Below are 12,759 nucleotides of genomic sequence, written 5' to 3'. Positions count from 1 at the left end.
TTTGAATGACTTGTTTCTTTAAGTCTAAACTTTGGGAATTCTGATCTAAAACTGTTTTTTTCTTGTGGCTCAAGTGAGCTTTTGGTTGATTTTTTGGTTGTTTGTTTGGTGATGAAAAATTGAGTACCCTATTCTGTTCACCCTCTCTAGTATTTATAAGGAAATGCTTTGGAGTAGGGTTTCATTCTTCTAATAATGGGCGGCAAAGATTTCTCAAAAGATCTTTTTTTATTTTTAAATGCAAAGAAAAAGAAAAGTTTTAATCAATTCTGGCAGATAAACTCTCAATAGTCAGTTCTCAAAATCACTTCCCTGTTTTTCGTGAAAGAGAACCTAACCCTTTCTTAATTTCCAACTGCCCCCTTGTGAGAGCTCAAACCGTGAGGGTTAGTTTGATTCTCAGTTTGAACAGTTCCCTGTCTTCCTGCTTATCTCTTTTTGAAAGTATGACCTGTTTATTTTTTGGGAGAATCACCCTTTTGTTGGAGTAGAGGAAAATATCTCTAAATATTTTATACATAAAATATAAGGGCTTGATCTTCTGATGGCAGAGAGTTTTTTTTAGAGAGGTCTTCTCCTAGTTCGCCTGCTTTTGATTGACATACTTTATCAATTTAGTTGAAAATATTGACTTTTCAAATGTCAGAGAAAAGAGATTTCACGTGGGTTTGTTTTTATTTTCTTCTTTCTTTAATCATGCTGGGCCTGCTCTGATTTTTCTGGAATCAAACCAAGGGTGGTTTGCTTTTTTTTTCTTTTTCAAGGCCCAAGTTTTTGTTTTGCCACCTGTTAATAGATCCTGCGCTAGGTTCTTTTTGGATTTCCTGTTTATTTTGTAAAGTCCGGGTCTGGGCCCATAGTGTTTTGGGCGGAGTGTATAATCTTGGCCCAATTCAAGGGAACATTGGTGGTTGGTTTAAAAATTGCTATGGGCTTTGTGACCTTGGGCTGGGTATGCCAAATTAAGCCCAAACAGGTTTCCCTTAAGCAAATGAAGCATTTGAGCCCTTCATCTTGAAGTTCAGAATGTCATCTTTCTAACCATATGTCACTTGGGCCAATTCAAGGTCGTAAGAAGAAGTTAAGGCTGAAACAAATTGCTAACTCATTTGGCAGCACACATAAAATTCATTCTAACCATAGTTCTGTGTTTGATGGGTGACAGACACTAGATTAATCCAATGGGGCTACAGTTTTGGGTATGTTATAATAGACACCTATTGGAACAACTACCATGAAGGATTTTGCCTTATCCGAGTTGTGTAAGTTGCTGAAATAGGGCCTGCAATGTGACCTACAAAACTGGACTAACAAGGGAGTGTTGCCCAAATTGGTTTTGTCTTTAAGCTCTTCTTCCATTCATCCAAATCAGGCCTTAATATACTTGGATTGTATGAATTGTGCTCTGTTGCTCTATTGACCTACAAAACACACAAAGAGAGGTAAATAACTCAGAATTGTAAGAAACTAAGCAAAAGGACTAAGTAAATAGGGCATGTATATGTATAAAATTATGAGCTTAACAAGCTCTTACTACGGTTCTAGCTTTGGTGCTTGTACCACTACTTTCCACTCTCTTCGTGTCAATTTGTTGGTATATATTATGGTGTTGTTGTGATGGGTTGTTGTTTTTTCTTAGGTCCATAGGCGAATTCGAGTGTGGTGGAGAAGGTGACTCTTGGATGATTGTTTGTGTGCTGATGTATTTATGTGTTTTGGGAAATTTTTTTGCCTTCGCAGATGATCTGTAGGTCTCTATATGCAGCAAAGGGAGGCAGCCGCCTAGGGCCCCCAAATTGGGAGGGCCCTAATTTGTATAAACCCCTATATATACTATGTTATTTTAAATAAATTATATTATATAAATATTATGTTAAGTTAACTAATATTTTTGCATTGAAAAATGCAAGGTGAGTGATATTTAAGTGATGTTTTGAATCTTGATGCATTTTATAAAGTTGGTGTGTAAATTACATTTTGTTTGTTTCTTTTATGATACAATTTTAGTTCATATAATATTTTTTCTAACGTATCGAAAAAAAATCACATAAATATACATATAAAGTGGAAGGCCCCATTTAGATTGTTCGCCTAAGGCTTCTAAAACGTAGGACCACCGCTGTGTGCATCGGTGTTGACTTGTGTGGAGGATGTGTATCTCCTCTTTTATGTGGCCATTTTGGTGCAGTTTCCGTTCCCTTATCGGCAATAATGGCTTTGTTTTGCTTTTTTTTGTTTTGTAAATTTATTTTGTGATGGGGAAGTGTGAAATCCCATATATATATATTATAATTATACGTGTTATATTTTCAGAATTTTTATTATTATTAGCTATAAAAATTAGTACATATTATAATAAGTATATGTTTTGTTTTATCTCTTTATCTCTTTGTTACTTTATGGCTAAGTTCAATATTCTAGTTGTTATCTAAATATTTTTACAAACACACTTTAGACTCATAAGTGTCATTATACCTAGGTAACTAAGCTCTATTTTAGCATGAGGTGTTGGCAATCTAGTAATAGTTATCCTAATCTTGGAGCCCAAGATTCTCACGTGGTCATCACCTCCCCACCAATTAGAATTAATTGGTTCTTCCCTGAGCATTACTATAAATAGGATCTTTTTCCTTTGTTTTTGAAAGTACATAACCTTGCATGAAAGTTCATGCAAAGAGAAAGAAAAACGTAGAGAGAGAGAGAGAGAGAGAGTAGTGATAAAATTCTCAGGAGGAGTTAGGGCCCGTACGTAGCTTGTGGTTGTTTTTCTTAATTTGGAATTAGCTTTGAAAAAGAGGTTGGGGGTTTTTTGGAGGCCTTTTATTGAGATTGATTTAATTAAATTTTGTGAGCATTATATTATGCATGGTATTACAGCTTGGTTGATGTTCCTTGTTATTGGGTGTTTACGTATTCTTAACTATTTGAACAATATTGACATAATTATATATATATATATATTGGTGATGTTTTAAAAGTTACATTGTTGTGAGATATATAGGATATGTGAAAAGCATAATTGTATCATGTCATGAAAATTGGCTGGAACTGTTGGGTTGAGAAAATAATGATGGAAAATAGGGTAATGAAAATGATCTTTTGTGTAATTGAGTCTAACTCTTGGCAGGTACCAGATCTTAGGGATCCCATAATACACATGGTTTTTATTGAGTGATACGGGACTGGAAACAAGGAGTTAGACAAGATGACTAACAAAAGGGGATTTATGGGATGATTGAGATGAGGGTTAGTTCATATAAATGGGCATTCGAGACCAAGTGGTATAAGCATGGTATGAGACATGCAGGTCTGCTTGTAGGCACATACCTACTAACATGCTAACCTGGGCTAAAGCCCAGGCATCTTGTTTTTTTAGAGTAAATTAATATTCTAGCCTAGGTCACCTAAATAAAATATTATTAATTAATCCCATAGGCTAACCACCTAAATAAAATATTATTAACTAACCCCATTAGGACTAGGCTGACCAAGAAATAAATAAAAAGAACAAAATTAGCAGAAACATACTACTTGATTGATAGATTGATTCGTTTAGTGCTAACTCTTCCTATGTCTGCAACAACAATAGAATGAGCATTTTCATATATGAGAATTATTAAAAATTGACTTCGGAATAAGATAGGTGATGAGTTTCTTGCTAATTGTATGCTACTTCATATTGAAAGAGAATTTGCTGATAATATAGATCATGAATCAATAATTAGTGATTTTAATGATGTTGACTTGAATGATGCAACTTATATAAGTGTTATTTGAGGGAGAAGACTCATTATGTCTCCCATGTATTTTTTTGTTATCAATAAAATTTACTTGTACCGTTCAGTTTTCAATAGGTTTGTATATGAGGTAAATTTGGCCCACGCCATTTTGAAATCTTGGGTCCGTCCCTGTCTGCTTGTCCAGTTATATGAATTAACAAGAGTAGAATTGAAGCTTATTCATGCATTATATTAATAATGTGATATTTGGCTGTATGATTGTATGTCACTTAATTTAGTTATATCAATTTACCATGAAAAGGTTTATGTCCTTACTGAGCTGTGGTTTCACTCACCCCTAACTGATTTTGCAGGTACTGAACCTGAAATCTAGGACTTGTGATGATTGTGGCATGTCTATTGGGTGTATTGTATACATAGCTTGTGGTTGAATAATAAGCTACTCTTTTTATGAACTCTTGAGTAGTTCTAACTTGTAAAATAAATGTAAAAATGTAAGATTTCGGATGCTGTCGTTTCCGCTAAAGATTCAATGTGAAATATTTATTTAAATGTTCTTCACATTTTATTATAGCTTTTTTTATTAAATTCTATAATTAAGGTGTGAATCACGTCTTAATCCAAAATTACGTAAATCCGTGGATTGGGGTGTGATATGAAGATTTATTGTGCTAAACTGTATTAGTTTTAGTTTAATCTTCCTTGTGCTTGTTGTACTATGTTCTGGGCCTTTTCAACTCATGTAGTCATTGTTTTTCCTTCCCCTTTTTGGGATGCCACTTTAAATGCACACACTACCAAACCTTGGATGTTACCATTATTTGCAAAACTGTTCGAAGCATCAAACTATAATGTAAAAGATGAAGAAAAGATGAACTTAGGACTTAGTGGGTGTGGAATGGCGAGTGGATAAAGTTGTTATTAATTTTTTGACAAAAGTTTACTTTTGGCCCTTGTATTTTCAATGTTGTCAATTTTATTTTTGTAGTTTCTTTTCTTTTAGTCGAAGGATGAAATTTCATTACGAAAAACTCACCCAAAAGGATGTTACAAATACAACAATACAAGGAAGCACAAATCTAATTTGTAATATCAGATGAACAGGAGCAACATACTACTCGAGATAATGATATCAACAAATAAACAAAACTAAAATTGATAAAAACTAACCAAATTAAAAACAACATAGCAACAAAAACCACAGAAAAGCACAAGCACCACTAAACAGCCACCATAAACCAGCAATACTCAAGGCAACCCCAAGGCAAAACAAACAGAACCATCAGGACAAAAAGGAGGTGGTGAGAGCATCCGAACCGTAGCAGTGCCTTGGCTCTACACACCTTCCAAGATAATCGTGAGAAATCTCTTTGCTGGTTATCTGCTACAACAAAGGAAAGCAGGAACTGATTGGAGAACAACCAAGGGATAACACTGATTGGAATGGAACAGTAGAGATTTTGGGGGGTAATAAAGATAGGAGGCATGAAGCCCCAACAGAGAGGCATGAAGCCCCAGCAAAGAGGCAAGAAGCCCAAAGGATGAAGCCCCAAAAATGAGCAGGAAAATTTGAGCACGAACAGTGAAAGAAAATAAAAAACCAAGGAAGAGAGATGGGGGAAGGGGTAGAGACCTCCTCCCCCACAAGGAGGAGATGCGGCACTGGATTTGGAGAGCCCAAGTCTTGCTAAGTCATGGCGCTCTCACAAGTTAGTTGTCCATGTTCCCCAAATTTTGTAATTTGTTATGTTGTGTTTTGTTTATTTATTTTTATAGTAAATTTAAGGACACGTTTCAATTTTTGTCAAATTCCTCCAAATTTCGTTAAGTTTTGACCACATACCCCTCATGAGGAGGTTCACTCGAGCCACTTAACAATAAAACACAATTTGGAGGTGTTCCCATCCATTTTAGGAGCGATTTTGGCGCTTAAGGTTCTCCAAAAAATTTACATATATGGGTTGAAATTTGGAAGAAATTTGACCCAAGTTGACCAAAATACCCCTCTATGTGAGTGGCACGTGATAAAAAATTCAGAACTTACCAAAATTGAAAGGAATTTTGACAAAAATTGAAATGTGTCCTTAAATTGCTTTGAATTGAAAACTATAAGGATAACATTCACAAAATTAACAACTACAAGGATAAAAATGCAAAATTTAAAACTACAGGGACCCAAGTGGAAAAACTGACAAACTAAAGAGACTACAAATGGCTTTTTGCCTAATTTTTATATATTAAATTGTGGTTAGGAAATGGGAAAAAAATGAAAAAGGAATTATTTTATTTATTTATTTATATATTTCTTGTAAATGATCGGACGCAGTGGTATTTTAGTAATTTGAAGGCATAGGCAAGTGCAGGCCCCAGTGAGCATCAAAACCCTAAACACTCTAAAACCCTAAGCCATTCGTTGTATTGGAAAGCCACCCTTCCCCCAAAAGCAACACTCAGAGCTCCTCATTCCTTCATCAGCGAAAAATCATGCGTCCTCCAAGAGGCGGCGGTGGGTTTAGGGGCAGCCGCGGTGGTGGCGGCGGCTTTAGAGGCGGCCGCGGAGGAGGTGGCCGTGGTGGAGGTGGCCGTGGCTACCGCGATGAGGGTCCTCCTTCTGAAGTCGTAGGTCTGTTCATTATTCTTTCTCAGCTTTTCTTCACCTTGTTGGGTTTTCAATGAAAGGAAAAATCCCATTTGGTAATTGTTTCTGTTTCTTCTGTTTAATGGGGATTTAGGTTTTCCCTGAAGGTTTCAACTTTGTTGTTATCATATATTTTGGTTTTATGGCTGTCAAGTTTGTTGAGAAATGATCTGGTAGTTAGAAACTTTGAGTTGGTGGAAATATGTTTCAGTTACTGTAAAGGAAAAAAAATTGGTTTGGTGCTACAGTTTGAGTAGTATTAGGGTGTCAATATAGTTATTTTTGTTTTTCAAGTCACTAATTAACATGTTAGATATCTGATTTATATTTGTCTTCCTGGTTTTTACTCGGAAAGCAAATAGAGATATATTAGAAAATCTGTTTCTTTTTCTTACTAGATGATTTGTTGATTGTTGAGACTTGTAATGACACCTTTTGGGTGTGCAGAGGTTTCGACATTTCTTCATGCGTGTGAAGGTGACGCAGTCACAAAGCTCACAAATGCGAAGAAGGTGCCCTATTTTAATGCCCCTATCTATCTGCAGAACATGACTCAGATAGGGAAGGTTGATGAAATATTTGGTCCAATCAATGAATCTGTAAGTCCTCTTGTGCGCCTTTATGATGCCAACTCCTTGTAGCTTGTGTTTAGTACTAACATGTACTATGGTGTTTTGTGTTGCAATTGTAGTTATTCTCAATTAAAGTGATGGAAGGCATTGTGGCAACTTCATATTCACAGGGCGATAAGTTCTATATTGACCCAGCAAAGCTTCTTCCTCTTGAAAGATTTCTTCCACAGCCAAAGTATGCTTTACTTCTGCATTATTTAGATGGCTTTGTCATATTTGAGTTGAAATAATGATAAGGTTCACTTGTTTGCTCTACTCTACAACGCATGCCTTGTGATGAACAACTGCAAAAAGCCTATATCATTCCATATCACTGTCTGCCCTTATTCCAATGTGGCCATTATCAAGAAGTTGGCAGGGGATGGGGTTTTATGCTAATGTAATCTCAAGTTTGATGTCCTGAGTTTTTATTTTAGTGTGACAGCATGATTCGTGCTTTGATTAGGATGACAAAGTCAGTCTTCTATACTGTCAACTTGAGGTCAGGCTTTGGTTTCAAGCTAATAGGACAAGCAAAAGCTAATCTCTCTAGCTTACTCGTGGTCACATTGTTGGACCAAGTACTACTTGTTAGAGATGTTCCATGAGTTCTTTGGGCACCTTCTCAATGAACTCTTTATTTTTCGGCCTATCTTCAACTTTTCTGTTTGATAACAGCAGGAGTTGGTTGATAAAATGTGTTTTTATATGGTTTATCTAGAAGCTAATTTTATGGCTGATCCATGGCTCATTTTGGTCACTCTTATCGATTCCCTTTGTGGGTTAGCTTCATTGTTGATTTTAGTGATATGGTCTTAATTATTTTTGATCTTATCAGTTATTGTCATTAGTTCTCTCCCCCAAAAGTAAATCCTCAGTCTACCAGTGAGTGTGGTTTTGTGTTGTCATTTGTATTTAGTAGCATAAAAAAGGTCTTCTTCCACTCCTCGTCTTTATTAGTTGTCATATTATTCTCTTGATGCATGAATCCGTGCTTGTGAGTGACACTTGAAGTATCTTAAAACATGTCTTTTTCATTCAAAGAATTTAAATGGATGGTTTTGTTGCAGGGGACAGAAACCAGCTTTTTCTCGAGGTGGAGGCCGTGGTGGAGGCAGAGGTGGTGCTTTTCGTGGTGGTGGCCGTGGAGGTGGTGCTTTTCGTGGAAGGGGTGCTCCAAGGGGCGGCAGAGGCCCCCCAAGGGGTGGTAGCCGTGGTGGTGGCTTCAGGGGCAGAGGGAGATTTTAGAATAGCATTTTGTAATATTTCTAGTGCCCCATTTTGCGTGGTCATTTCAGGATGCGCACTGGGGGCTCACAAAAATCACCATTATATGCTGATTTTGGTGTTGACATGTGGTTAATGGATTATTTATTTTACTGCGTATTGTAGTTTTATCCTTGCTGCAATCTGGACTTGAGTGGAGATTTAATCATAGATGTTTATTCTGAATTTATAAAATCTGTTTTGAAAAAGTGCCTGGATAATGGATCTCATCCAGGCTTTGGTACCATTTGTTACGTACTGAAATACTCAATCCTCATTGAGTATTGTCTATGTCCTCCAATATCAAATACCCGAAGGACCAACGTCTTCTCTAGTCATTTCCATCAAGCTTTTGAACTCTACAAAGCCAGTGTAAGAGCTTTATTTCTTTGCTTCTTTCATTAACCTCCATTGGTATCGCTTCTAGGCCTCTACTAATATTGGTTAAGGTTTGACAATCATTGTCAAACCATCGCCTCCCTAAGTGTTTGTTTTGGTAATTTTTTTCGTAATCAAGTGTTCAAGATTTGCTTCAATCCTTCGGTTTCAGTTAACTTTCGTTTTTCCTGGTTTATGTCCATTATGCTTTACAAATTCTCTCATCCCTTGTAACTATGGGATGAAATACAAAGTGCTTTTTTGCGAGACATAAAGAAATACCAACTCAACCCAACATGTATAAAATCTTCAGGTGGTATTAGATTGGTGGAATGGGAAGGAATAGAACGAGAAGGAAATCAAAATTCATGTGATTTTTGTTTACTTATCAATTGTTTGGTTGAAAATAAATGGAATCAATAGTGGCACAGGCTAGAGAGATGGATCACTATCCAGCCAAAAAGGGATGAATATGATGATCCCAAAAACTATGAGAACCAACTTTTAAAGCAGGCCATCAAACCAACTAACCAACAAACACAGGAATTAACCTTCATAAATTTATACGTATATTCAAGCATAACAATCTTGTCCCTTGTCTCATTTTTACCGCAAGACCCCATGAACAATCGTACACCTTGCCATGTAACTCGTTGGTTAAAAAAATAGGTTGATTTTTTCATCCACCATTTACAGAAGGCTCTAAAATGCAAACAGGACCGACGCACATATACAGATTCACCATTTCATTTAAAAGAATGAAACCGCGAAGAATTACGCAATGGGAATAGATGAAGAATCAGAACTTTCATTCTCCAGCAATCATTTATAGAAACTGAGTACTTGAACACTAAAAAAAAAAAAAAAAACCATAAAGAGAAAAAAGAAAAAAGAAACACACAAGAGTTCTAGCAGTGCCTCAAAAATTCATAATTCAGGGTATGAATTCCTAGAGGCTCATGGTGCCTGGAGACATAACACCAAGGACAATTAACTTCACTGCTGCTGCTCAGCCTGAGGCTTGGGTGCAGCTTCTTTGATCTCATCTGCTCCGTCATCCTAAACGCATGCAAACAAATGATATAAATAATCAACAATTAAATAAATAAAAAGTACAAAAGCATGAACACACGTATTTGTGGGTGTAGACCGATTGATATATAGGGACCAACCTGCATATCTGAAGTCCACAATGTGAGATTATCACGAAGAAGTTGCATTATCAAAGTGCTATCCTTGTACGAATCCTCTCCCAGTGTGTCCAGCTCTGCAATGGCTTCATCAAAAGCCTAGTTGAAACATAAAAAGGAAACAAAAAAAATTTAGAAAACATGAAACCAAAATGAGAAATCTTTTAAGAAAGCACAGGAAAGAACATATAATCAATAGTTCTACAAGAAAATATATATAACTGATAATCCAGATCAGCAGAAACAAATTCTTGAAAATAAAATGGCAATAAAGATGAATAATCACTTTGATGCACAAAATAGCAGGCAATAAAGATAAAGATGAAATAAAACAGTCCTAAATCCCTTTATCTTATCCATGAGGTTTCAAGTATTAAACATTACGAACATAATCAAATTACTAATAAGCATGCTGACATGAATTGAATAACTTGTGTCTTCCATTTGGCAAGCAGATAATGGTCTCTGCATATATAGTCAGCATCACAAGTTTGGCTGCAACTCTTAACAATGAGGGGGAAAAAACACATTTCTGAGTTCGTTGTGTGCGTGAATGAGAGGGGGAAGAGAGAAGAGATGTCAAAGGAGGGATGAGCTAGAACTGCAAATTTGTGAGCTCTGAGAAGGCAAAAATACAGAGCCTTATCTTTTTGTGGCAAGCATTTGTTTTCTTAGAAGTAGGCAAGTCAAAACACATGTGAGAAAAATAGAACACATTTTGGAGGCATCATCACAAGACCTAGTTTCCTTTTGTGCGTTCAAATTCAAGAGATTCATTACATTCACCCCAATAACATAATATCAAACACAACATTACTCTATTGGGGGGAAATAGAAATATACCAACAGAGTCAAACATATGATTCGGAAGTAGGATTCTTAGCACTTATTCATAAAGAATTTCCTCACCTGCTTGGCAAGATTGCAAGCCCGATCGGGAGAATTTAAAATCTCGTAGTAAAACACAGAGAAGTTCAAAGCCAATCCTAAACGGATGGGATGAGTTGGGGCCAGCTCAGAGTTCGCGATATCCTGCAAACAGAGTATTATAACAAACACGGGAAATATCACATCAACTGATGAACAGAATGAATTTAAAACGCTGTAACCTCAAAGCATGAATAACACAGTAACATATATCTTTAATTGACAAGAAAAATCATGTGATTCAAAATTAACTAGAAGAAACAGATTTCTATAGGTTGGCCTTAACTAATACCATTTGGAATTAAGCACATGAAAAAGAAATATCACTTGATTTCCCTATTCCCATGGTCACAAAGAAAAACCATTACCAATAGAATCATTTACCAAACAAAAAATCAATTCCAAAATCATGGACACCAAAAGATTGCAGAAATGATCTCTGAAACCAGCGCTGATAAGCAAGCAGTGAACATATCCTCAACCAAATCAAGCCTTGGTACCCATTTTTCAATTATTCCCAACCAAACAAATGAAAATTCGATCTAATAAATTCATCAGAAACAACCAAACAAGGGGATGCATAATATACAACCATATTTACAAAAGTATTCAAATTTGAAGAAAAAAATCCACAATTTATATTATAAATAGCCACAAAGAGCAACCAAATGAAATCAAAATCAAACCAAACCTGAGCAGCCTTATAGGCATTGAGGGTATTCTCAGCAGCCTCCTTACGCTCATTTCCAGTCTTGAATTCAGCCAAATACCTATGGTAATCTCCCTTCATCTTCAGATAAAACACCTTGGAATCGCCGACGTTGGCCGACGGCACGAGCTTGGAGTCAAGAAGCTTGAGAATCCCACCGCAGATGTTAGAGAGCTCGTTCTCGATCCGTGCCCTGTAGTCCTTGATGGTGGCCACGTGATCGCTGTTGCCGCGGCTCTCCTCCTTCTGCTCGATCGACGACACGATGCGCCACGAGGCACGGCGAGCGCCGATCACGTTCTTATAGGCGACGGAGAGGAGGTTGCGCTCTTCGACTGTGGGTTCTTCGCCTTCGGGGACGGAGGAGACGACCTTCTCCATGAACTCCACCATCTCCTCGTAGCGCTCCGCTTGCTCGGCCAGCTTGGCCACGTATACGTTCTCTTCGCGTGGGGATGGGGTAGCCATTGATGGGGTTCGAAAATGGAATTCAGAAACTGGATTTGGGGATTTGGGGATTTTGAACGAGAGAGAGAGGACAAGAAGAGAGAGAAAGGAAGGGCAGACGAGACTCGTTTATATAGGTGTGTATATATAATATATAATTATTTTTTTCTTTATTATTATTATTTTTTAGCTTGAGGTACTTCTATTTGAATCACGAAAGTAGGGACATGAGATTTGAATTCAGGATTTTGGGATGGTAATTGGGCCGGTTTGGGGTTAGGGATGGCAATTGGGCCGATTCAGGGTTAGATATGGGAATACCAACCTTGTACCCGCTTCCCATCTCACTCCTTATCCTCGATAAAAAGATTTCGAGGAATCCTGGTCCCGTCGGGGGCTACCTTCCAAACCCACTGCCCGATTTTTCATTCAAAAAATATTTATTCTATATTACTTAAATTTCATCTTAAATTATCATTCAATTAAATTATAAATTTCAATTCAACAACTCAAAATAATCTCAATTCATATAACAAAATTCAAGAAATATTAGATTATATCATAACCATACATGACTATTTTATATATAAATAAAAAATAAATATGTTACTTATCAGGCCGGATATGGAGATGGGGATAACAATACCATCTCTCATCCCCGACCGAGGATTTTTAAAATTTGAGGATCCTTGTACTTGCCCCTGATTTTCCCCTTTAATTTCTCCCCTTAGGGTTGGGGACCCGACACGACGGGGATTTACGTCATCCATATCAGGACCACTTGGGAGCATATTATCAAGGCCACTTGGGAGCATATTAAAGGTATGGAACACCACTTTTTTGTTTAATTTTT

The 12,759-nt window shown here is 36.9% G+C and overlaps 2 protein-coding genes across 2 annotated transcripts; one reads left to right on the top strand and one right to left on the bottom strand.

Annotated features, from left to right (window-relative positions):
- On the top strand, window positions 6,092-8,502 carry LOC109946321 (putative H/ACA ribonucleoprotein complex subunit 1-like protein 1). Its single transcript, XM_020553887.1, has 4 exons — window positions 6,092-6,363; window positions 6,826-6,977; window positions 7,070-7,185; window positions 8,060-8,502. The coding sequence occupies exons 1-4, from the start codon at window positions 6,225-6,227 to the stop codon at window positions 8,235-8,237; spliced, it is 585 nt and encodes a 194-aa protein (XP_020409476.1). The 5' UTR covers window positions 6,092-6,224; the 3' UTR covers window positions 8,238-8,502.
- Window positions 9,365-12,073, bottom strand: LOC18766521 (14-3-3-like protein 16R). The gene is made up of 4 exons (XM_007200524.2): window positions 11,442-12,073; window positions 10,733-10,855; window positions 9,806-9,922; window positions 9,365-9,692 (listed from the first exon to the last, which is right to left on the bottom strand). Exons 1-4 carry the CDS (start codon window positions 11,925-11,927, stop codon window positions 9,630-9,632), a joined length of 789 nt encoding a protein of 262 aa, XP_007200586.1. The 5' UTR covers window positions 11,928-12,073; the 3' UTR covers window positions 9,365-9,629.

This window comes from Prunus persica, chromosome G8 (genome assembly GCF_000346465.2).
Source record: "Prunus persica cultivar Lovell chromosome G8, Prunus_persica_NCBIv2, whole genome shotgun sequence".
Classification (NCBI taxonomy): domain Eukaryota; kingdom Viridiplantae; phylum Streptophyta; class Magnoliopsida; order Rosales; family Rosaceae; genus Prunus; species Prunus persica.
The sequence above is the reverse complement of the archived record's forward strand: the minus strand, read 5'-3'. Positions and strand labels throughout refer to the sequence as shown.

Coding starts and splice junctions, on each gene's coding strand:
- LOC109946321 (XM_020553887.1), top strand. CDS start 6,225: ATGCGTCCTCCAAGAGGCGGCGGTGGGTTTAGGGGCAGCCGCGGTGGT. Junction 6,364..6,825: donor TCCTCCTTCTGAAGTCGTAG/GTCTGTTCATTA, acceptor TTGGGTGTGCAG/AGGTTTCGACATTTCTTCAT. Junction 7,186..8,059: donor AGATTTCTTCCACAGCCAAA/GTATGCTTTACT, acceptor GTTTTGTTGCAG/GGGACAGAAACCAGCTTTTT.
- LOC18766521 (XM_007200524.2), bottom strand. CDS start 11,927: ATGGCTACCCCATCCCCACGCGAAGAGAACGTATACGTGGCCAAGCTG. Junction 10,856..11,441: donor ATGCCTATAAGGCTGCTCAG/GTTTGGTTTGAT, acceptor CTCTGTTTGCAG/GATATCGCGAACTCTGAGCT. Junction 9,693..9,805: donor TGTGGACTTCAGATATGCAG/GTTGGTCCCTAT, acceptor GCATGCGTTTAG/GATGACGGAGCAGATGAGAT.